Source organism: Pteropus medius, unplaced genomic scaffold (assembly GCF_902729225.1).
Source record: "Pteropus medius unplaced genomic scaffold, Ma_sr-lr_union100, whole genome shotgun sequence".
Lineage (NCBI taxonomy): Eukaryota > Metazoa > Chordata > Mammalia > Chiroptera > Pteropodidae > Pteropus > Pteropus medius.
The window spans coordinates 21,935,344-21,958,401 of record NW_024342471.1 but is presented as its reverse complement, the minus strand read 5'-3'; the positions used below and the strand labels follow the sequence as shown (position 1 = coordinate 21,958,401).

General features: G+C 45.1%; 1 protein-coding gene across 2 annotated transcripts; it reads right to left on the bottom strand.

Annotated features, from left to right (window-relative positions):
- Positions 1 to 312: 312 nt before the first annotated feature.
- On the bottom strand, positions 313 to 8,059 carry PFDN4 (prefoldin subunit 4). Of its 2 annotated transcripts, XM_039864659.1 has the most exons (5): positions 7,447 to 7,788; positions 6,990 to 7,043; positions 3,449 to 3,556; positions 2,532 to 2,672; positions 313 to 712 (listed from the first exon to the last, which is right to left on the bottom strand). In XM_039864659.1, exons 1-5 carry the CDS (start codon positions 7,771 to 7,773, stop codon positions 581 to 583), a joined length of 762 nt encoding a protein of 253 aa, XP_039720593.1. In that variant the 5' UTR covers positions 7,774 to 7,788; the 3' UTR covers positions 313 to 580. The 2 variants fall into 2 exon arrangements, with proteins under 2 accessions (XP_039720593.1, XP_039720594.1); XM_039864660.1 differs by lacking the exons at positions 6,990 to 7,043; positions 7,447 to 7,788 and adding an exon at positions 7,840 to 8,059.
- Positions 8,060 to 23,058: the final 14,999 nt, after the last annotated feature.

Below are 23,058 nucleotides of genomic sequence, written 5' to 3'. Positions count from 1 at the left end.
CTGTGTTTGTATGAAGCTCAACCAGTCGTTTGCCGGAACTTTCTCCAAGATTTATGATTTGTATAGATACGTAAGAGACGTGTGAAATACGTAGGTTCTGATAGAATATATACCGCATATTTTAAAATAAAATATCTACATATTTCTTAGTATATGACCAAGTTTCAGCTGTGAAATGAGTGAAGTCAGGTTAGTTCTCTGTTATCCTTTCACCATGTAAATAGCAACGGAAATCAGCATAAACAACGTGACACAACTGTGAGATTCCCTACAAAAACTGCAAGATATTCTAAATGATAATATAGAAGCATAAACGATTGCTTAACTGTCTTTAATAACATGACATCAATCCCTACATTTGATATAATCGTTATGCAAAATACATAGATGAATACTGTCTTCTTTAAAAATATAAAATAAATAAGCAAGACATGTGAAAATAGGCAAGTTTCCATTAAATAAAAGAAAATTTTTTTTAAAAAAAGAAAGTTTTGCTCTCCATATCATTTGAAGAAAGGAAATTATCATTTAAACAATATTCAAGTTTATTAAACAAATTTTAAAAAGTATTATAAAACGTTTAACTTTCATCGGCTTCAAGGTTTATGTTGCTCCCAAATTTTGCATATAACTGAACTTTCAAGTCTGCTAACACCCGCTGAATTGCTTCCACTCTGGATTCTAAGGCGTCAATTTCTTCTTGCAAATTTTTCTGGAAAAAAATTGCTCAAATTAATTCTACTCGACCAGATGTTGCTGAGGATCCGTGTCTGACAAAACGTCTGGGAAGAGTTTTAGGTCAAGAATTTCCTAAACTGGGACAGGCAACTAAATCAATAATGCTGATAACTAGATCATAGCCAAAAGTCTGAACACGGGCATTTTTAATTCCTGGTCTATATCTGCTTATTGTAAGATAAATCAAGCTTGCTTTCTCAGTTTTTGCTGATTTAAAACACGTAATAGATATAAGAAAATTAATTTCTAAATTATCCTACCCTAATAAAGGAAGAGCCATCCAGAACACCGTGGCACTTCCGGTAAACAGCTGGTCACAAGCACGGGTTCCGACACAGCCTCTTCCAACTTCCCACAGAAAAGGCTATGAAACGGGGGGAAATGCTAAAAATTCATACTGTCGCCGATCATTAAGAACAGCAACTTATAGTCAAAATCTGGCAGAACTTTTCCCTAACTACGAGGACTTTCCAGCTAGATGACACACTCCGTGTGGGCAGGGACCAGATGTGATTTCTTGTCCCGTGTCCCTACCACATGGTAGATTCTGGTACAGAATAAGCACTTAACAAATACTTTCGGAATAAATGAATGAATGAATGAATGAATGAGTAGCAAAATAAAGGTTTACTATCTGGGGGGAGGAAGGAGGAAGGATTGCACAATAGTGACAAAAACTTATCTTGAAATACTTCCAAGAAGAGTATTTTAAGATTTTTTTTAAAAAAGCTCAAATTACAAAATTTTACTACGAAAGAGAAGATTTAAATGTTAAGAGGTTGCCATATGATGTTTATGCACGGGAAGATTCAGGAGTAAAAGTGTTAGTTCTTCCCAAGGTTTCATAATGTGGGTTTAATTCATGAAAAGTTTTGCTTTCTAAGACATTTAAAGAAAGTAGACTAACATTTTCAATAACAGTCAAGTTAATGAAGCAAATTTTAAAAGAATCAGAAAATATTTAACTGCCGTTAGCTTCTCATACACAAACACTGTGACCTGCCTGTACCTCAAAATTCGTCAACAAACCCGCACTCTGACCCAGTAATTACGCTTCTCAGGTTATTTAGTTAAAAGAACTTCCTGCACGTGAATGAAGATTTAGGTATAAAAATGCTCACTACAGAATTACTGGAGGGAAATGTTTGAAACGAATGATGATATTAGAGGAGAGTGAGCTGAATCCACGTCCACGAACATAGCAAGAAACGGTCATCAAAAATGATGCTGTTAGAGTCTGTGTGCCTGGCTCAGAGCAGGCTCCCAGTGAAGACCAGCTGGGTAAACGAGCATCGAACAGAACGAGAAAATACTCTTACTAGGATGTTAACTGACCAAAATGCGAAGCAAAAATATTCAAAGAAAGAGGGGAGGACGTGGAAGAAATCCAGGAAAACATGCACTGTGGACAGTGATTATCTTTGGGTAATGGAATTATGAGCGATTCTTCTCTTCTAATACAATATTCTGTGTTTCTAAACACTTTTTATTTCCAGCGCAGGTTCTGAAGCCACAGGACTATTCCCTGTCACCTTCAGGAAGTCCCATAGCCCCTCTAAGCCTCTACAAGTCTAATTGGGGTTAACAGCACCTATCTCATAGAGTCACTGTTAGGATTAAATAAAATCACACTTGCAAAGCATTCAGAGCACCTGTGGGACATTGTAAGAATCCGTGAGATATTAACTACCATCTGTTATTTTCCCTACACCTATAGTCACGTGTTCTTTATAATGACACAAATCCCAGTTTAAGAGTTAGAAGTCATCACCCGGGGTCACACTTCACTATACCTTTGCTTCTTCTAACATTTCTTGCGTTTCCTCTTGAGAATGGCTAATGAAAACATCACCGATCTGATAAGGCATCATTAAGCAGTCATCGTCTGCAAGCATGATGTCCTCACAGGCATCTTCCAAATTTTGGAGTTGTTTCTATAAACGCAAAAGTAAACGGCAATGAAAACTGGGTTCAAAAGTCCCTGTTAAAAACTAAAAGCCAATTTTGATTTGGGGACACCAACTCCCTGAGGGAGCCTTTCACAAATGCATTATCACACTGAAATAAGGCTTTCTTACAAATTTAGATGGCATTTCATAAGGAAGGACTGAAGAGCGAGCTAACACATTGTCCTCGGGATAGTTCCAGGTCGCTACCAGCACCCTGTGGGGGACAGCGGTGTCCGTGGCCACTCGAAATGTCTCCTACTGTAACAGTTTCTCACTTTTGTGAATTCTGCTTTCTTAGGGGAGAATTAAAAACAAAAAACAAACCTACAGTTCTCCGCTGTGCTTGATGATAGGATGAAAGCAAATAATAACTAAATTCCATCAATCAAATGCACTTGAACTGGACCTTGGCCCATGGGCATGAGGGCTTGGGGTGACAGGGGTGGCGGTGGCAGCAAGCCACATCTGACGAGGCAGCTTCCTCAATGGGATCAGTGGGGACAAGAGCGTTCCACCCCCAGCCAAGTCCTCTGATATGTGGTTCTGGGACCTGCTCCTTGAACCTCAGCCTTGAGTCACACCCCAATCCACCTCTACGTCATCTCACGTCCCTTAAACAACGTCTTTCTTCTTAAACTGAGAGGATCGTGTCATCTGCGACAGCATCCAGAGATAAAATTACAAATTATAGAATTCAGTTTTAAAAAGCGATAGTATGAAAAACGTTTATTTTTCTTAAATTAGAAATATATTTTCAATACCTTTTTTACATCTATTTCTTCCTTCAGCTCTGTGATTCTACTTGTATTCCGTGCAAATTTGTTGATCTTCTGCTGATCTTCAAAGGTAACGTTGACGTCTTCTGCAGCCTGAAATACAGTTAAACACCAGATGCTCCTCAGTTTCCCCTCATTCATAAAATAGGAAGAGCAGTCGGTTATAACTTAGAGGAGGAAAGAAATACACATGTAGTTTTAACAAGGGCCATTTTTGGCCCTTTTGCTAATAACAGTAGTGGTGCACATAACCACCCCCCGCACCTTCACCTGCTCTCTCGTGACCAATGACGTAAGACACGCAGCTTTGACTCCTCCAGACGTTGGCGCTCAGGGGTTGGAATACAAAGGCAGACGCCTGGAATCCCACCTACCCCGACCCAGGCTCTCATCATCCAATAAACAGTAGTGCATGTACCTGGCCCGTCGTCAAAGACCCGGTGGGCATCTTAAAAACAATCCTTTACACGTGACACATATAGCTTTGAGTGTTCAACCATGTGCATGACGTTTACGGGTATAGAAGTCGGGAAACAAAGAACTGCATAGAGATACCAAAGTCCATATACAGATACGCTGGCACTCAAGTCATTTTGCGACACGAGGACTACCCATTCCCTAAGCAAACAGGGCACAGGGAACACCAGAGTTGGCATCGTGAGGCTTTATGGGGTAATCCACGTGCAGGCACCTAGCACGAGGCTTCCAGACACACAACTGAGCCTGAATGCCCGGCTTCTGAACGTGAACCTGAATCACGCCCGGTCAGACTCACATGCATATGGTTTCTGAAAAGCTGTAGAGCGAACTCGGCCCCTGCTTCCTCTCTATCAGAGACGGCGTTTCCTATTGCAGCCCCACCAAACACGGGAGTGCATTTTCTCGATGGTGGTTTTCTCACCGGGGTTCAAGGCTAAACGTTGGTGGGTGGCACGCACCGGTGGGGTGCTTGCTGCTCACAGCAGGAAGGGAGGGGTCTGCACCTTCCCGACTAGCAGCGGCGGTGGCTTCCATTTCCATCCCACTGATCTAGAACACTCCCACAGTGCCTGCAGCTTCGTTTGGGCAGGGAGGGGTAATTCCTAACTGGGGGTCTGTGGACACTGAGACATCCGTTTACCCCCTGAAATTACATGCGAAATGGCAGGTATGTACGTGCATTCTTCTGGAAGGGTCTTCATAGCTCTCATCGAGCTTCTTAAAAGGATGAGCACCCCCAAAGCTCAGGAATGCCTCCTTTAAAGGAAGTCAGATGTCGTTCTGACCATAAGAATTTAAGGAAGAAGGAGCTGCTCTGTATTCGAGGCAGCACAGAGTGCTGGGGATCCTAAAAGTGGATTCAAATCCGGGCGAGCAGGAACCATGGCCAATCATGCAAGATCCTCTGGAGCCGCCTCGGGTTTGTCACCTGTAAAATGGGGAACCTAGCCCTATCTCGCAGGGCTGATACACTGAGCACCTAGCACAGCCTGAGGATGGAGTCGCTTTTCACTATAAGTGCTTTACTTCCGAGTAACGTTTACCAAAAATCATCATGAAGGAAGAAAAGCTCCAGATCTAGAAGAAAAATAGCTAGGCCTAAGGGAAACATAACTGCTCAAGATTCAAGATAAAAATGAAAATCCACTGGAGCCCGACCGGGGTATCTCCCAAGTCTCTATGATATAGAATCTATTCACCTTTCACGCACGTGTTCATTTAGTAAGAATTCAGTGTCTCCTGTGTGGCAGGCACCGTGAAGAGAGCCATGGTCCCACCCTCGTGAATGCTGGCGAGCTTATATTCTGGTGGAGGAGATGGGTGAAGACAAAGCTTTTTCCTAGATGGTGATCCACGGGACGGTGACAGTAAAATGGGGTGGAAAGTGTTGGGGGATGGGGAGTGAAAGGGGCTCCTTCAGGTAGGAAGGTCAAAGACGGCTCCCCTGAGGAGGGCCCATGGACAGACAGCAGGCTGTGGTCCCCTCGTGGCCAAGCGCCAGGCCTTAGACAGCAGAACTGCAGATGGGAGGATAAATCGTCTTGCTAAACATTGTCACCAGCACAGTCATGACCCGGTGGACGGAATGTGTTATAAATGTGAAGGACGCCAGATTGCAAACGATTTTTGTTACACTCCAAGGGCACCCTGTGACATTTCGCTCTCGCGCCTGGCGTGCCTGCCTGTTTTCTCCTGAGGGGCAGCGGGAAATGTGTTGTATGACTGACCTGTCAGGTGTTCACAGCTCTGGACACATCTACGAGATGTCGCGCCTATCACGCCAGCCTTACTGACATAAAGAAAATCCTTCATGCTTTGGCCACCGCCTACCCGTCTCAATGTTCTACCATCAAGGTTCGACTCTCCTCCCCAGATTCTTACCGTTCTGGCCTTCCTTTTGTTAAATGCACTCAGCTCTTTGCGGGAGAAACTCTCTCTAGAACATCTCGCTTCCTCTCTTCCCCTCCCTACGGGACCCGACAGACCAAATCTTCTCTGATCATGTAACAGACCTTAGTCCAGACTTCATTTCTCAAAGACTTTTTTTTCCCACACTTCTTATCGGAGTTGGAAATTTTACAGTTTTTTGTGTGACTATTCGATTGATGCCCGCCTCTCCCCCAGAGCCAATGTCCTACTAGGGTATGATGATAGGGGAGGAAAACATCATTGTTCCTGACTACTGTCACCTCCATCATGGAAAATTGAGACCGTGCCGTAGTCTGTGCTCAAAAGGCTTGCTGAATGAATGAAAGGAAACAATGTCAGTAATCAAAATTGTTGCAAAGTCCCCGGACTGCCATTCCTCTAAGTCTGCTTCATCTCTGAACTTCGGTTTCCGCACCTGTCAAACGGGGTGAAACGCGACGAGTATCCTTAACTCCACAGAGTTAAAGGTCGTACCTAACAACAGAGGGTTTGATTTCAATGCAAAAGAGAGGTAAAGCGAATCACCCAAAGTGTCAGGCCTGTCTGAATCGCCATGGCCCTGGGCCCACTCTGGTACTCCATAAGAATTTAATGCAGGGCAGACCAATGGAGAGAGCTGCTCTCCTGGTTTGCCTGGGGCTTTCCCAGTTTTAGCAACCCCTCGATCTCGGATGCACAGGGACGGGTGGTCACCTTGCACCAGATACAGGTGGCTCAGACTACAGGGCGCTGCAGAGTAGAAGAGCTACGGAAGCCGGTTCCCATGTGGTCCTTGAAATGGAATGAGAACATGCACGAAACCTGGAAAGCAAATCCCTTCAGCCAGAGGACTCTCATCAGACATCATGGAAGTAAAATTACAGACTCCAGAGTCCCCCATACCTGTGTTTACTTAAATCCTAACTTTGCCTCTGTGCTCCTCAGATCTAAAGGAAGGATAAAAACAGTATCTCCCCTGAAAGGGCTGTAAGATTAAAATGAATAATGTGTGCAACACCCTCAGAACTATGACTGGCACACAGTAAAGTCTCAGTAATTACCAGATATTATTTCCCTGCCCCCTGCCCATTTTACTTTTCTACTCTCTAGATATCTTTAAGCATCTGGGTAGACTTACTGGATTATAAACCCGAAACGGGAGTTTATCTTGCTTCGTAGGTGAAAAAGTGTGCTTTGGGGAAAAAAAACAAAAACCGGAGTTTGAATTCCAGTTCTACTTCCTATTAGCTTAGTCACTTCCAAGCCACCAACCGCTCTAAGTTTCTCCATCTGTAAAGTCGGGGAAAATCCGTATCCCTGGCTAAATTCCTGGGAGGATCAGGGAGACTAAACGCAGGGCTTCCGGGCTCTGGCCCATCGTCATCCTCAGCATACACGGTTTGGGCCTGGGGAACGCAGGGACAGCGAGTGTGGCAATGGGCGGCTCTGGCCGGGCACAGGGGCTCTGGGGCCAGACCATCCAGGAATGCAGGGTCCTGCTCCGCTCCTTGCAGGTGCGTAACCTTGGCCAGGTGACTCCGCCTCCCTGGGCCTCAGCTTCCGTACCTGCACTGGGCCGTACTGGCACTACCTATCCCGGTGAACCTGGGAGGGTCAGATGCGACAACCCAGGTAAAGCGCCCAGCGGTATGGCCAGCTGCAGTCAATGGGACCTGCGGCTTCCTACACCCCAGTGACAAGGCCTGGGCCGCGGGGCCCTCGCACTCTCCAGGGCCATCCTCAGCACCGCGAGGGGCGGCCCAGAGCCCTCCGAGGGTCCCGGGGCGGCGCCCCGCCTTGGCCGGCCGGGGGCCTAAGACGACGCGCGGGGCGCGGGCAGGCCTCGCCGCGGGGCCGCCCGCAGGGCTGGGGGCCTCGGCCCTGGGCCCCACGCCGGGTTTCCGCGCTGAGCACCCCGGCATCCTTCTCCTGGCCCCTCCGCGGCCGCCCGCCGCCCCAGCATCCCGCACCGCGAGCGCCCCACTCACCGCCTTCTTCATGGTGGCCGCCATCTTGGGACTGGACTATGGCGCAAGGCGGGGAGGGCCGCGGCCGCGCGCTTCTCCCCCTGCCCTCCCTCACTCCCTGTTGGCCCGGGACGCCCGCAAAATACAACGCCGTCTCCCCCTTCCCTCCTGTGGGGTGTCAGACCAAGGATTTCTCACGTTTAGGACTCAGGGAGGAAACGTCACTTGGAAGGACTTGGTACATTCCAATTAAAGGGACAGGGAACGCCCCGTGGGCCGACAGAAACCGGGAGGCGTGGCGAACGGCCGCACGCTCCGGCCGCGGGCAGCAGGGGGCGCCCACGCGGCGGGGCTGGGGCGGGGCCTCGAGGGGGCCGAAGGGAAATTATTTCCCATCAATCCCACAAAAGTATGTGGATAAACAGATGTACCTTAAAAAGGGCTAAGAACGAATGACCTTGGCAATAGGATGTGGATTAATATGCCCTGATAATCCAGATGATATAAAGGAGGAATCACTCCTATTCATTTATTGACCGATTCCTCTGACACTTGTGCCTCTTAATTATTATTATTACTACTTTGACCCACACAGTATTTTTATTTAATTGAACCAATGTGTGTAAATTAAGAGATTTCACTCCACAATATCAGATTCTTTTGTTTTGTGTTGCTTGAGCTTGTAAAAGCAGAGCCCTGGTGACATTTTTGCACAACAGCAGCTTCTGGTGGTGAGTAGGCATGGCCCACGTAGCTATGGTGATGAGAGACAGACCAAAGTCAAAAAGCAGAAGTAAATTACACAGTATGTTAGCAGGTGGGTGTTATCAATATATGTTATTTATAGCTGCAACGAGAACACCTACGATAATAAAAGATTGTGTGTCACTACTGGCATGAAAACCCTGCAAAGAACACAACGAATCACATGGCAAAGATGTTGACTGGAAAATCGAGGGGGAACAAAAACCCTACTCGAATTGACATGGAAGCTACAAAATTGTCCAGACATGTTGCAGCTTAATATAGACTCTGTCGCCAAGCAATAGTGAGCCCGCCACATTATTTCGTAGCGGCGCCTGCATGAGCTCCCTCCAAAACCTGCAACATCTGAGCCAGGCTCCTGTTTCTTAGGCTTTGAAAGGGAAATCGTGATGGGATGACCCTTCCACTCTGGCGCTGAGGCTTGAGAAAGGGGGAGGAGGCGCCAACCCCCAATATCATGTGGTAATTTGTTCAGTGCCTGCAGGGGGCGCCCAAGGACCGCGGCAGTATTCCCCAGGCCCTCAGCCTCTGAGGTCCCCCTAGAGGGTATTTTGCCAAAATATCACCAGGACGATTATTTCCTTTCCTTTTTTTTTTTTTATCTGTCTTTAAAACGTAGAATACACATATTTTTAAAGGACATTTAAAATCTCAGATTTAAAGAGGAAACTAGTCCCATTTGCTACAGGAGCAGACCTTAAGGGGTTTCAGGAGGTCTCCACTCTCCCAGCAGAAACTGGGTTTCAGCTGAGATTTGGTCAGAGGATGGAAGGTAGCAGGCAACGGAAGGAGAGCAGGACCAGGCGGCGCACCTGACCGTGCGTGCTTCCTGTGCTTGACCCTCATCTCAGTCCCAGCGCCGGGAAGGCAGTGCAGGGGGCCTTCAATGTCAAATAAAGGTAGGTGATCACATGCACTCAAAGAAATGCAGGCAAAGGGCTGAAAGAGACAGAGAAAGGCACGAGATGAAACTGTAGAGGAGACACAGTCTCCCTCCCTTGCCTCTCACTGCTGAGGTGGAGGGTGGGGTGGGGACGGGGTGGGGAGCAGATTCCGAGGCCTCCCGAAAGTATTAATGATTGATGGCAGTCAGGGAGGGACTTGCTCCATCCAGCTGACCACATCCAGCTGGCGCAGCTCATCACCTGCAGCCGATTATTGACGTGGGAGATGCCTTTTTCCTAGGAGCCAGTCATCCTCAATTTTTTTAATGTGAAGCCTCAAGATGTCGAAACCACTCAAATTTATTTTCTAATAAATTCTAAACCTACTATGTATACCAGCTGGATGGAGCGTTCAAGCCACGCACCAATCTGTGACCTCTGGTAAACACCCCAGGTGCACATCTTCTGAAAGGTTCTTATGACCAAGTTTCTCATTCCCAAATGAAATGGGGAAGGAAAAAATCTCTTAGGTTTTCTGAAACCAGGGACTCTTACTGAAAAATGTCCTCCCTAGGCTGATTACTCCCTCCTGTCCTCACCTCCTTCCTGCTTTTCCGTGATCACCAGAACTTCCTGTGTCCCTTCATGACTCAAGATTTAATCCGTCCTCCGAAGCCTTCCTTGGTTATCATTAACCCCTTTCATCTTTAAATTCTTCACTTGTTACACAGGCGAGTACTTTTCTAAGCTACCACTGAATATGCCTCAGCTTCGCTCTCTTGCAGTTCTTTTGAATCTTCTTATCGTGCCGGGTAATAGAAAATAACGTCATATTGTATTTGGCTCGACGGTGTTGTACATGGTTTTCTCATGGCCCTGTTTGGAATTCCTCACCGTCTTCCCATTGCACGCGGGTACAATGTCGATTCTTTACCAAGCTCTAGCCTCCCTCTCTGGATACCTCCCTTACTGTGTACCATCCTTCCCCTCACTCACTGTGCTCTAGCCTCTTGGACCTCCAATCCGTGAATGCCGGCTCCTCCCTCCTGCCTCAGGGCCTTTGCACTCACTCATCCTGCAATCCTCGATGCCCCTTCTCCTGTTCACCCGGCTAAATTCTACTGCTCCTCAACAGTGAGCCTTTTTGTCCATCAAGAAAGCTTTCCTTAAACACATTGACCTCCCAGAGAGCCCACCCACCCCATTAACAACCGTATTCCTTTTGAATTCTGCCTCGCCTATCGTCCTGGGAACACGGAGAGGAATATGGCTGTTTCATCATCCCTGTAATCACAGCACCAACAGGGAGGTAGATGCTTGACAAATATTAGCTAACGAATGAATACATGTATTAATGAATGAGAGACTGTGTATTTAGGGATGAACACAGTAATACATAACACGATATAGCTGTTGATGAATTCACTCAGTAACAAGTACAAGAGTCGGTAGCTGCATTTCTATCTTTTTTTTCCCCTAGCTCTAGTCCTAGGCGCCTCACACAAATTCGAATCGCGTGGACTCATCGCCCGAGCGGAGCTCCCTTTTACTCACCAGGGGGCGCTGTGACTCCAGAAGCTGGCATTTGATTGTCACCGCCCCCCCCCGCTCCGCCCCCCTTTGCAACCCTTCCGGAACTGTTCACATTTTTGTGTAAGTTCTGCAAAGCGAGATCGCACAAAATCAGGGAAACCTCTCTGTCTTTGGGCCAAAATATCATCAGCTTTTGCTGGATTGAATTCTTGCCTTCATTTTTACTTGGCGAAAGGCAAAGCATTTTCCCACGCCCTCAATGCATGCATCGATGTCAGGCCTTTATAAATCCTGCTGACTTTAAGGTACAGACGTGTAGCGATTCCGGTATGGAGAAGGAGTCAGAACTCGTGGTAAGGAGCAGTCGCAGCATATCTTCGAATTAAAATATGAACTCGTCAGTATGATTCATCCGACCAGGATTTACCGGGAATCTCGCGTGCAGCCAGCACTGAGCCAGGCGCCTCTTCTTCACACAGACGCCGCTCACAAAAGGACCGGTTCTGCCGTGAAGTGGGCATCCTGTGCCTCCGTGCCCGCCTACCATCTCTCGAATATTTTTTTCTCTATACTTGGGGGGAACTTCCAGGTCGTGAGTGTCGACCGTTCCATTCTAGAAGTCAGAACGCAGTTTCCTGGCATCCTTTCGCTAGGATGCGGGCCTGTGGGAATAGGTCCAGCCAATCAGATTCACCAGTGGGAGACTTTGATCCAAGAGAACAAGGAGGGGAGGTGCTGGGTGGTCTGGGGGATCCACCCCTGGGAGGAGGGCAGCCTGAGGGGAAGCTGGAGTTATGGAAGCAGGAGGAAGAGAGGTCCTAGCGAGAGCCGGTGGCCCAGAGGTGCTGAGATCATAGGAATGAGCAGGCCCGCGAGGTCATTTCAATGTCGTCCCTCAATGTTCACCTCTTCCGCAGATTCTTCGGACCTCACACAGGCTCTGTGCACATTCCAGCCCCCTTTTCCAAACTCGGCTGCTGCTGAATCTAGCTCCAGGGAGTTAAGTTCTTTGACACAAAGAGCCCTCGAGAGATGTCATTTTTAGAGAAAAGTTATTTCTCTGTCATAAATTCAGCCAAGAAGGGATGGAAAGGCAGAATGCTGCTGCACAGAGCTGTGGAGGTGAATTCTATCTAAGAAAAATGGCATCCTGACTATGTTGCCATAGCATACGCCAGTTACAACCATGGACGCTGAGCTGATTTCAGTCCTTTTTATTTCATAAATCACATGCTCGAGGTGTAGGTTGCATCTGTGGCAAATTGACATGGACTTTCATGAAGACACATAGGCTGAGGGTGTAACAAAGCCAATGACACCCCCAACACCAGCAAAACGACTACCACCAGGTAATAATCAGCTAGTAGGGATAACACCTGTGAATGGAAAAAGAGAGAGGGAGAGGGAGGGAGTGAGAAGAGAGAGAGAGAGAGACAAGGAACAGAGACAGGGAACAGAGACAGAGACAGAGACAGAGAGACAGAGAGACAGAGAGACAGAGAGAGAGGCTTTGGTAACTCAGCCACTAATTGATGCTTCTAAAGCCTCAAAAGGCATCGTAATTAGTCTTTTTGGAGAAACCTGGCTCCTTTTTTTTCTTTTTTTAGAAATAAGAAAAGGATGAGATCAAAGACCCCAAGGGAACCATTGTGTCGATGGTTAATGTTTCTCTAATCTTTCTGAGCAGAACACCTTGCAGGCCCCGAGGCTAAAGAGGGGAATAATGCCCTGCCACCCGAGAGAGATGAATGCTTGGAAAGGTTTACAAAGCAGCCTAGTAAAATGAATAAACAAACATTCGTATTGTTTTAAGACTCATTCTCTTTCTGGCCACCTAGTCTAAGAAAATAGGTCTAAAACCAGAAGTAGGCTATTTATCTACGCGGGCTCATTAAAGCAGTGTTGATCAAAATGAAGCTGAGGATTCAGCATAAGAGACAGGTGAAGTGGCCCAGAGATACTCACAGCAATAAGCACTTAGCACGACGCCCGTTTCAAAAAGTAGCAGCTTGGGAAAACATGCTGGAAAAAATTATGATGTCAATTTTATTTTTTAAAAATGTATCTGTATAGATATCGATTGAGCTACTTGGAAAAATATAGGAATGAAATATATTAAAATGTTAATATGGAACAGCGATTTTATATCTAGATGTCAGGAATTAAAGGTGACTTTTTTCTTCCATCGTTATAATTTTCAATCTTTTCTAAGTTTTTGTAAGTAAACATGAATTATTATTTATGCAGGTAGAAATTAATGTTAACCGGTATGTGATAATGCAAGATGTAATGGTAAGTGATAAAGCAAGACAGGAAGTGGACACGTTGTGATTGATTCTAAATAGAACTCTAAATAAAACTATTCTTAGTGGTTGTCACAGGGTGGTGACATGAAATTCAATTTTTTCTTATTTGAACGTTCTCAATTTCCCTTTCATGATTATATGTTACTTTACTCATACTTGGGAAACGTCTTTTTCAAGGTAGGACTATGCTATTACCCTTCTCAACAACGTTAGAGAATTCTCACATTCTAACAGTCACAGGAGTTCAATCAACAGAAGCAAAAGATTTAAATCTAAATAGTTTTTCAACATCAATGTCCTAAGTTTCCGAGAAGAGATGAGAAGTTCCTTGAGATATTACACAGTTAACTACAATTTTTTAAAACTTCTATAAATTTAATCTTTCACGAGATAAGCATGAGTCTCACAAAACATGACAGCTATAAGAAATCACATGGATTTACGTAATCTGTAAATGTTTGTTATTATAATACACACTTCACCTGTAACTAAACATAGGTTACTTTTTGATAATTAACACAATATTCCATGGAGAGATGGAGCGATATAGATACAGGTAGAGATCGATAGATAGTCTCCTGTTTTCTGCTCAGGATAAAGGGCATCTCTAGCAGATTCAAACCCCAGCACAGGACAAAGCTTTCTTTCTCCATAATACCGAAGTCAAGGATGAGCTGCTTTTGTGAGTGTGCATGAAAATTAAAGCGGGTCCATTCAAGTGGGTTTTTTTATACATATTTCTAAGTTGAAAGAGAAGATGAGAGGAAGTAACAATAGTACGTTTGGAATAGGATATTCTGTGTTGAGAAAAAAAGTTGAGACTATAATGTGAGAACCAGGTAAGGAAATGATGGGATCATGTAGGCGGAGTCAGATTGCTGAGGGCTGGACAGACACCGGGACCAATTTGTACTTTATTATTCAAACAAAAGGGATAAATTGAAGCTTTGAGGAAGGAAGTGACCCTGGAACATTGGGAAAGATCAAGCACCAGCCCCAGCTAGTTCTCTTGAATTGGAGGATGAAGGGCAGGTGTCACTTGGGAGGTGTGAGGGGGTCTCAGGTTCAGCCAGGATGTGCCATTCGTGACTCAGGTGACCTTAGTCACCCTGTACCACCCTGCCGTGGATAACACTGTCTAAATGGCAAGAATTTGAACTTCCAATCTCTGGATTATATGATTTACTCTTATCATATTCTTATCTGTAAGTACTTTCACTTTAGCTTATGTTGTGATGGGTTCAGGTTAATGATTAAAATCACAGAAATCTTTCTCTGAAGATCTCAATTCTAAAGGAGTCATCTTTATCTGCTGGAAATGCTACAAAGCAATTCTGTTTAAAAAGTAAGAAAAGAAAAAAATTGGAATCCTAAGGTACATTTCAATGAAAAAATCTCTAATACCTAAAAGAATAATCATTTATGTTCAAATTGATAGCTTGGAAGACAATCCACGATTAAGTAATAGATATATGTAATTTCAAAAGTGACTCTTTTTTTTTTTGTATTATATTATACTTCAATGAAAGTTTCCTTTTTAAAACAATTCTACTGTTGTTGTTTTTTTTTCCTGGGTGGTATGGTTGCCAATTATTTTTATTGGCTTATTTTAAATTTTGTTGCATTTCCTAACTGCCAGGGATGAGCTGCTAAAGCGTTCATTCTTTTTCTGAATACCGTGTAAAGCTTTCTCCAAAATCAATGATTACAGAATGAATATTTTATGATACTAATGTTATACGCCTGGCATTCTAGGCCAACTGCTGCTCTTGAGATCAGAAAGGGGCTGCTCACCTTGACCCCAACATTATTCTCTTGAGCAAAATAAATCGCAGTTCAAAAACTTGCAAGCTAATTAAAACAAAACACGAAGCAGCTTAGCGGAGATCATTTTTTTAAAAAATGCTTATGCATTACAAACCTACCTCCGTTTAGTTATTTCTTCTGTCTTGGTTCCTGAAGAAGTTCAGAGTAGATTCACAGGAGGTGAAATCTGGGGGTCACTGGGATGCACCTGCAGAACGCCATTGATTCTGAATGAGAGCCACGATTACTTTCGTAACCAATCTTGGGTCTTAAATTCAGACGGCCAAGAGAGACACCAAAAGGTTAAGTTCACGCAGCTGTTTGAGAAATGCAAATGCCTGAGCAATTTGAGTCTTAAGAACTTGGAAGCAAGAATGCTATTCAAAATCCTGCTGGCGTTCAAACGGCACCAGCCCAGCGTCACTCTGCGTGACGATGCGTTAGCGGTGGCTTTCTGTTGTGAGATCTTCCCATATCCTAAGCTTGGTCATCCAGCCACACTTTTGCAAGCCTCTGTCATACGCCACGTGTACCCCTCGTTGATTAGGATAGCCAGGGCCAGTTTCTCTTGCTTACAAACAAAAGCTTCTCAATTGCCACCAGATCCAGAGGTTCACTCTCCACCAGGCCTCGGGGAGAGCCTGCAAATGGGAACTGTTAGGTCACCAGGATCCTCGTGTCATTCCTCCTCTCTGCTCTCTGCTCAGCTGCTTCAACCCTCTTTATCTCTGAGAACTTCCTTCCTCTACTGCTTCAGTCATGTGGGGGGCAAAAGACGGTCTCCCTGTAATTTCTGATCAAGAGACCCACTTACACTGATGAGTGAGCTAATACCCAAATCCTAAATCCATGCTTCTAGGTAAGAATCCGATGGCCCACTTGGGCCAATCGTCCACCCCTCCTGATGAATCTGTGGCCAGAAGTCACTGTCATGTTGTGCCATTATGCCCGCCAAGGGCCCAGGCCCCGGGGTGGTGAGGGAGCAAAGCCATTTCCACACGACGGGGCAGAGATGTGCTTGGCATCTCTGCCAAAGAAGTCTGCTTCATCCACGCTTACCTTCGTAATGACCGTTTTCTGTGATCTTCCTGCTCACCTCTACCGTCAGTCTATCCGTGTTCTTCCTAATCCTCTGACATCTCATCAATGCATGTTTAATCCCTTCCTGCCTTTCCAGAGCTTGCGTAAGTGACACGTTCCCCTTGAAGCATTTCTGTTGCCTTTAACATCTGGTTTTTAACACTCACTCACTGTTTTGTCTTTCAACACGGGCTTCCTTGAGCCTTGATTCTGGCAAGTTCTGCACTGGGACCTGTGATCAGTGTCTGGTACCTGGCACACACCTCTCTGTGTGTTTCATAAAATCGGCCGTCAGCAGAGCCCCTGAAGTTCATTGCTAAATAAAATGGTGAGGGATAGTCACATTCGAAACTGGGTTTCATCCTTTGTGCCTTCATTTCATTTCCCTAATTAAAATGTCCTGGTTCATTTTATCGATATGGGGAGGTGGTCTATTTATATCTCCTTGACCATGGGCATTAAAAAAGCAGAGGAACATTAAAGAATATTACAGTTGGGGATGAAAGAGAGAATTGTTTAATACTGATACACCTAGTTCTCGAACATTTGAATTTCACATCCTAGTGAATATTTAAAAATATGGTATCATCAGAGAGATGCTAACTTATTTTGCTAAGGAAAGATATGAAATGAAAGCCTAACTGTAAAAAATCAACAACATAAAAACAAGGACTTTACCAAAAAAAAAAAAAAAAAGAAAGAAAGAACAAAAGAAAAGAAAGTAAAGAGGGCAGGAATAGAATTTTTTAAAAATCCTGCCCAATATAATAGTGCCAATAAACTTCTCCCACTAAAGCAGTGGACCTCCCATCAGCTCTTTCTGGCAAACCTGCATTTGGAAGCCTTGCAGCAGTTTACCTTAACCAGAGTAGAGAGTTTAACACGGAACCGAAGATAATTCGTTAGAATTCTTCTTTCCTGCAACCTGGGTTTTCTACAGAAGTGATGGCATGTTCTTTCATCTGAGCCTGGTGTCCTTCGCTGCCACCAAGTTTGAGCCAGAAGCAAAACAAAGCCTCATGCTGCCTGCTTGCCATGTGCCAGACCCTCTGCTCAGTGGTACTTATCCAACCACCCATGAGCTTGTTAGTAGCCTCCTCTTCACCCACGTGGAAGCGAAGGCCCAGAGAGGTAATGTTACTTGCCTACAGTCACAGAGGCTGACAAATTCTGGAGCAGGGCTTTGAACCCAAGGACATCTGATGCTCAAGTTCACCTTCTAAACCATTAGTTCTCTCTTTGGATTCAAACAATGATCTTTAACAACCAAGAGACACACATGTCTTCATCTTAGAAAAGAGTTATTTTATGAAACTGCTCATTTTATTTTTGACTCCAGACTTGAGACGTCAGCAAATGTTAACGTCCCTACAGTCACTTTGTCAAAGAACAAAACATCTGAGTCACTTGGACCCTCGTGTAGAACAAAATATGAGTTTCATTTGGGATTGAGCAGTTTTGAAATCAGGTCACATGCTCGGGCATGAGGATAACACATTTATTTATGTGGCAAAATAAACGGATCGTGTTATATAAGGAAAAGTGAGTGGGTTGACACTGCCGGGGACGCTGTTCATGAAGGAAACATTATGGACTCATTGATCACAAGCCTCAGAACAGGGGAGCCTGTTTGCTGCAGGCCACAAAACAGCTATGTATCTCAAAGACAAAATAAATAAATCTCTCCATCCTCAACTCTTCAGTTACCTCTCGAAGTCTGAATTTAATTCCTCCACATTCGCGTGCGGCCTTGGCCTTGTGTAGGTGGGGTTCTCATTGAGATCAAGGAGTCGAGAATTTTCTGCCATGGAAAATACCCACCGACCTTCTACAAATGCCTCAAATTCCCTTGCCAAAGATGAAAGGAGTCTTCCAGAATGTTCTTGTCTTAGAATTGTTCCCTTGGCCCATTTCGTGAATACCGACCAAACATCTGAACATCCTCCTCCTGGGTTTTACTCACCCTGCCTGTGGACGTACTTTTCACCAGCTCCCTGTGGGAGTGTGTGTTTCGTCCAAGGCAACAGCCATAATAAGATATGTCAAGGCAGGTTCTCGACTTACAGGAGAAAAACAGGATGTACTTTGGGTCCCATATAATTAGCAGTAATAATCCTGTCATGGAATTTCCCTCATTTTCACCCTGATGAATTAGCCAAGTTATATCATGCAAGAAAGATTAGAATAGGTATCTATGTGATGATGTAATTTTAAAACTTAATTATGAAACATATGTGGTACCAAAGGAATTTTTCCAAATCAGTGAATTTTTTTGTTAACCAGCTTAACTTGACTCTATACCTTCTAAAAATATTATTAATAATAATAACAGCTAATGCTTACTGAGCATTTACCATGCAACAAATACTACTCAAATCATTAACTCATTTAATTGATTCCCTCGCTTTTTATAGGAAGAGACTCTGTTACTTTAAAGAGGGGACATCTTCCTCTTACCAATCTCCACCTTCCCAGAGGTTTTGGGGAAAAAAAAAGAAGACAAACCAAAATAAAATGTTTCTTTACATATAAGGTTTGTAATTAAACACATCTTTTACCAGGAACTGTTTTTAACTAGAACCGGAAACTTGATCAAATTGAACAAGTACAGCCTAGATCAAGTCTGGCGTTTAATCTCTGTAATTTTGCAATACATGATTTACAAATATTTATTGATCACCTAAACTGGTGCAAGCATAGTGAGAGGTGCTAAGAACATAACAGAGAACGAGACAGGTGACGTTCGGGGTTGCTGGCATCCTGGAGCAAGCTAGAATTCAAGTTACAAGATCATAACCACAAATATTATTATAACTATAATGTTGTAATAGAAAAGAGCGACTATTATTATTCCCATTTCATAGACGAGGACAAGGTGAACTGACTTGGTTAGGATGGAAATAGGTAACAGGGTAGCTGCAAAGTCAGGTCTGACTGAAACACTGTAAGATACAGTTTTTCTCATATAAAATGGAAACCAATACTTACCTTCCGGCATTATCGTGTGGGTAGAGATGGTAAAACCCCTGGCACACACACAGTAGCTCCTCAATAAATGACGATTTATCCTAATAGTAAAATGACTCAAACTTGAGTGTTCGCACTATATTTTTCATCTCCTTAGAAGTGGAACGCCTCTTTTAATAGTGAACCTTTCCAATCTTCTTCACCTGTAACTGCATTTTGGAGGATTCAAGACACTTTTTTCCGTAATGGAAACTTAACTTACCAACGTGACAGAATTCTGCTCAGAAATCATCAAGCAAGTACAGGAGCCAAACGGATGTTTGTGAAGACAGAGGTTAATTGTGTTTCACCTGACATTTCAGGTTTTCATCTTAACCTTTCTGACATAGGTATAGTGACCCCCAATTTTAAGAATAAGGAAACTAGGCTCAGAGAGGTTAAATAACTTGCCTGAGGCCATACAGCTTCGACTCAAGCTGTTGGGACCAAAACTGTCATTTTTCTTACATAGAATTGCTTCCTATGTGACATATAAATAAAACCCTCCACTATTTACCAACAACTTCTTCCTCAGAAAACAAAGAATGTATCGATCCTGATCTTTCTCTTTTCATTTGAGAATAAAGAAATAATCAATAATCAATTGCCAATTATTTGCTCTTTTGGGTGCTGGCCAAGGTAAACAGCGCTGTGTCACATGCTCTAGGAGAGACAAAAACAAGGAGGTCTCCTCCAGAAGGTCAAGGTTTTTGTCTAATTTGGCAGAGAACCCCAAGACACGTGTAATAGAGATGCTGATTTTAATTCTTTAAGGGCTCAATTCCTGTACTTCTTTATAACATTCATAATAACATTTGAGAGCCTTTGCTACATGCCAGGGAATTTCGATGCTTTGTCAACCACAGAAAAACCCTGCTGGGTGGGCATACTCATTGTCACCACTTCCAGATGAGGTACACGAAGCTTACAGAGATCAGTCAGTAAGTTACCCTGGGTTTGTCTGGCTACTAATCGTTTTTATTTATTTATTTTTTTACTAATCTGCCTTTGGCTTTATCTAATTACACAGTTCCCTGAGTCGAAATTACACTATTGGGTTGAACACAAGTATAACAATTGCGACATCTAAGTGGCCTGTCTCATATATAGTTTGCAAAAACCAAGGCGTGCAATACAGTCGCGCTACGAGGTGGGGTTTACCGAGCCCATTACCGCATTAAGAACTGTGTGCGCCTTATTCCCACAGCCACCGCACGCATCGGCTGTGGTTATCGCCCCCATTTCCATGAATCTTCAGCTTCACTGGGAGGCCCATCCTGACACCGTCGCTTCGACAGATGTGGGAAGTAGGTCTACGAGTTTCCACAATCAAGAGCTAGCGTCTAGGGCTCACTCCCAGGTTTGGCTGAAGCTTTGAAGCACACAACGATATGACTCTTGGATACATTTGACAGAGTTTTGCATTTTTCAGTACAGAGAAACCAGCCAAGGCCTTTCTGAGGGCTCCACCACCCCACCCTCATCACACACGTAAATGTGCACGTGGCTTGCCACCTGTGGTCGCTTGGTGTGAGGGCTGAAGCATTAACTTGGCGTGATGTCCCAGCACCCGCGGAGGGACTGGCCTGTCTCAGTCATGACCGTGGGCGCTTAGCAGGCAGTTCACGATCTCTCATTAGTAATTCCAGGCAGGATCCTGGCAGGATGATTCACAGAGACTAAGCGATGAGCGAGGGAAGCGGCCGTCTGAGGAAGAACAAGTTCTGAAACTGTGTCCCAAACGTCCTTTTGAGTTGAGCTGCACCTCATAGGATGGTGGGCTGGACAGCACCGAAGTCTTGCTTTTTCTCTGCAGTCCAGGATAAAAATTAGTGGGGGCTTTCTCCACCGGACATGGGACACCAACTTCCCTGAAATAGGAATTTTCTTGCTGGCTCCTACAGACTACTGATTGCCTGTCCCCTCCTGTTACCTACTTGGCATTTATAAAGCGACATAGTACAAACCCATGTGAAAACCCAGCAAATCTGAAATGCTTTCCCTTTCTCTCTGAGCACACCTGCAGAGAGAGAAAGAAAAAAATTAACAAAGGAGGAGGGCGATAACTCAATAGCTGGGTTAACAATAGGAGTTATGACTTATCGAGCATTTATTATGTGCCAAACCCCGTGTCAGAAGCAAGGTACATAGTGGCGAACTAAGTGGATCTTCTGTTTGGAGCTATGTCACCACCATGAACACACAAAGCAACAATTCTATCACACGGCCCTGCACATACGGGTCCTGCCCACCATCCTTTTGGCAATATTCCCATTTAAGGAATATTTCCAATCTTCTGAGATAATCCTGGTTTAAGGAAAGGTGATGAACTACAGCATGCTAAATGTCGATGTATATATTAAGGGCCCAGGTGAGGATCTGAAAATCTGGGTCTGAATCTCACATTAGCCAATGGTAAGGTTTGTGGAGTTGAGCAAATTACTTAACTCTCTAAGCTTCAGTTTTATTCATTCTTTTTTTTTTTTGTCATTGGGCTAAACTGGATAGGAAATTTTATATAAAATGTCTAGCTCAGTAGCTGGTTTATCACAAGCCCTAGAAAGCTTCCGTTTGTGTACTACATAACATATGTTATAGAAGTTATAGTCTATAGTCTATAGTATATGCTTTATAACATGCACTATCTAGTGTGTGTGTATATATATATATATAAATGGATGTCTACATAAGTAGGTATAGTACATTTCCTACAAACTGTATTGATATATAATATACAGCTATTATTTTTTCTAACAGTAACGGTCATTAACCTCTCAGGACCAATCTGAAATGACACGGTTCAAGTTCAAGTTGGAACTGCAAACGGTTTTCAAGAAACAGACTGAAAGCTTACAGTAAACTTACCGGGGCCGGATTCGCCAACGCCAGCGTTGGAAAGACCTGGCTAAGAGACAGAAGAGGCGGGAGAGGAAACAGAATGTCCCTCAGCTCTTCCGTGGCTGGAGGCCGTTCTTGTGTTGGATCAGAACCGGAAAAGATGAAAATAATAAAATAGTGTGTGCGCGTGTGCCCCCACGCTTGCCTAGCATGCACTTTGCAAGGGTGGCCGGGGACGGCGGGGGCCGTGGCGCTGCACCTGCCTATCCTTTGCACAGCGTGTCCCAAATGAGGGAGGAGTGGGCCGGCCTCGGTGCAAGCCACGCTCTCACGGTGCATTTCACAACCGCCTAAGAGGGAGCGACCACGTGTAGTGCTGACTATGGATTACGTCGTAGACGCTTTACCAGCATCGATTCATTAAATCTTCATAACGACCAGAATGGAGCGGCCCGGGAGGGAATTCTGCAAACTCCACTGGCCCTCCATGCATTTCAGTACCTCAACTCCTCACTTTGGGGGCTGGGGGGGGGCGGTGCAGAAAGCTACCTTCCTCCGAAAAGAGTTCGGTCCAGGCTGGCATAACTGGCTGCGGGAGGCGCGCGGGCTCTGGGGCCCACAGGCAGCCTCCCCGGGCCGCGCTCGGAGACCTCGGCCGCCCCGCAGCGCGATTGTGCAAGCGCCGGGCTGCAGCCGGGCGCCACTGGCCGCTCTGCCCTCGGGCGGGCAGGGCGAGGACGCGCACACCCGCTGACCTCCCGGCTCGGCGCGCCTCCCTGGCAGTCATCTCCTGGGTGGAGTCCGCCGCGCTCCCGCCCGCGGAGCAGCGCGCCAGTCACCCCGAGGCCCTGACGCCCTCGCTCACCTCGCTGACTCCATCCCATTTCCAGTACCAACCGCCCGCCACTCCCCACCCCCCACCCAGGGTCCCGCGTCCCTCCGGGCCAGGCCAGCCAGGGCCCACTCCGCCCCACTCGGCGTGCTCATTGGCCGCCCGGGGCCTGCCCGCTCCATAAATACTT